Source organism: Palaemon carinicauda, chromosome 17 (genome assembly GCF_036898095.1).
Source record: "Palaemon carinicauda isolate YSFRI2023 chromosome 17, ASM3689809v2, whole genome shotgun sequence".
NCBI classification, from domain to species: Eukaryota; Metazoa; Arthropoda; class Malacostraca; order Decapoda; family Palaemonidae; genus Palaemon; species Palaemon carinicauda.
This window is the reverse complement of record NC_090741.1, coordinates 35,787,914-35,790,413: the sequence shown is the minus strand read 5'-3', so window position 1 is coordinate 35,790,413 and position 2,500 is coordinate 35,787,914. Positions and strand designations below refer to the sequence as shown.

General features: G+C 37.6%; 1 protein-coding gene across 1 annotated transcript in view; it reads left to right on the top strand.

The window, feature by feature from the left end:
* The window catches only part of LOC137656032 (uncharacterized), a 3,484-nt gene extending 1,120 nt beyond the window's left edge, over positions 1–2,364 (top strand). The window contains exons 2-3 of the mRNA XM_068390209.1: positions 546–925; positions 2,103–2,364. Of these exons, the coding sequence (XP_068246310.1) occupies positions 552–925; positions 2,103–2,268 (540 nt within the window). The 5' untranslated portion in view covers positions 546–551 and the 3' untranslated portion in view covers positions 2,269–2,364. The remainder of the gene's footprint in view (positions 1–545; positions 926–2,102) is intronic.
* The last annotated feature ends 136 nt before the right edge of the window (positions 2,365–2,500 follow it).

Below are 2,500 nucleotides of genomic sequence, written 5' to 3'. Positions count from 1 at the left end.
AGAATAATTGCATATAAAATTTTGGAAATATACCAATTTATAAAGAAAGAGAGACGAGGGTAAGGAGGTGGAGTAGGGCTGGATGAAGAAGGCAAGATGGAGATCTATGATGTGGCAAAAGTGGGGGAATCCATTTAAAACCAGGCGCCCTTCCTTATGAGCCTTTTCTCGCTGCAATGAGTGTAACAACATCCTGTATGGGATGCCTTTAATTCACTATTTGCAAATACTTAGTTCATGAATCATTATTCCTTAAGAAATATACATGTCAAAATCTCTGTCACAATATTTTTTTCCATATATGGGACTTGTGTGTGAAAGCTTGTTTCCCCAGGTAATAACCAGCAGGCCTGTTCTCTATTACTAGTTGTGCATGCTCATTTCTCAATCTGAGTCATAATGGTAGAAATAACAAAAAATAATCAGAATAATAATAGTGATAATGGGTGGTAAGTCAACCAAGTGGCATATGCAGATTCAGCAGTGATGTTCGATGGAATCATGCATTCAGTAAGTCAACAATAACAACGCTTCTTTATCCACAGACCAAGATGGCCTTGCCACTGACACTAGGTACCCTTGGAGCTGGCTCTTTTGTAGCTTTGGCCGGGGGCACTGCGATTGCGGGAGCTATTGGTCTTGGCATCGCTGGACTGGCAGTCCTCCTGAGCAGACAGAAGGATTACAGGAAGAAACAGCAGAAGAAGGAGAGGTACCAGCAAAATTCGGCAAACCAGCAAGATTCTTATTACCGAAGAACTTCCAGAGGGAAGCGCGCAGCTAAATCATCTGCGGTAAATAACCTCTTGCAAGTTATCCGCGAGGAAGACGTGACAGGATGCGGCCTCAAGCTGGTGTGTGAATTAGCTGGCACCACAGAGGAGGAGCTGGGAACAGAAGAACGAGCGATTCTCGACCTTATTGGGTAAGCTACTTTCTTCTTGGTAAGGGTAGAAGAGACTCTTTAGCTATGGTAAGCAGCTCTTCTAAGAGAAGGACACTCCAAAATTAAACCATTGTTCTCTGTTCTTTGATAGTGTCATAGCCTCTGTACCACTGCATTCCACTGTCTTGGGGGTAGAGTTCTCTTGCTTGAGGGTACACACAGGCACACTATTCTATCTTATTTCTATTCCGCCTGTTCTTTTAAAGTGTTTATACTTTATATATGAAATATTTATTTGAATGTTGTTGCTGTTCATAAAATACTTCAATTGTTAATTCTTTCCTTGTAGTTTCCGTAATTCCTTTCCTCATTGGGCTATTTTCCTTGTTGGAGCCCCCATGCTTATAGCATTCCGCTTTCCCAACCAGGGTTATAGCTTAGCAAGTAATAATAATAATAATTAGGATGGTACGAAGCTGCTCCTATTCTGGCTTGTGTTATGGTACCATGGCAGTTATGCTGAACGTCAATGTTGCACCAATACTGAACTTGAGATGGATTAATTGGTACAAAGTACAGTTACATTAGGCTAAAGGGTACCTGGAGAAGTTGTCCCTAAGGATGTTTGTCAGTTATCTGAAAAGGTTGAAACTAGACTGAATGAAAAATTCAAACTTCTAACCCTGTATGTAGATTATCTTTTGAGCAACTAATGTAAGAAAAATATATAGGTCTAATTCAAAAGGATAAAAGCATTTCTAACAGAAGTTTAATTAATTTTTATATAAATCACAATGTAGAATAGCATGTAGTAGGCATACTGCTCATCTAAGAAAAAGGGCAGTCGGGAAATGTAGGCCTAGACCTAATTCCATAGTCGTTAACACATCAAATGCGTTTTATATGAATTATCTCTAAGATGTTTCTTTACCTTCATTATTCCCGATATAGTTTGACTTCCTCCTCTTGTCTAATAATCTATTTTACTATATTAAAATCCTAAGAAGAATCCTTTAATCAATTTTTAAATGTCTCTTAACTTCCAAACTTCTAATTTCGAACTAATTATCATATTTCTGATTGCCTATTGTCTAAATAAATTGTTCCTGATTCTTCTTCAGTGCATTTGTCTCCGAGTAACTGAGAGATAATATCAATTACCTCTTAACCTTTGGCAAGGCTCTATAACTGTTATTTTTTCTTTTTATCTTCTTAGGCCCATTGTTCCTCCGGGAGAAGGACTGTTGCCTTCAGGAGGTGCCAGAGACTACATGTTGGCAAAAGCATTTGGCCAGCAATACGGGAACTGCACGCAAGCCTTCCCCAACTGTCATCTCCAAGGCACCGACATCATGGCTAATGTCATGAACTTTTTACCGTAATTCTTTCTACAAATGAAAAATCTGTTCCTTTTCCCGATAATTGTTGTGCCTAAAAAATATTCTAAAATCGTGTGGCGATATATATGTATTGTTCTTATTTTGAATAAAAAAAAAAAACTATCTGAAAAAATACATGGCTATCTCACCCAAAAATTGATTTTTCGCTTCGCTCAAAATCCGTTTTATATATATATATATATATATATATATATATATATATATATATATATAC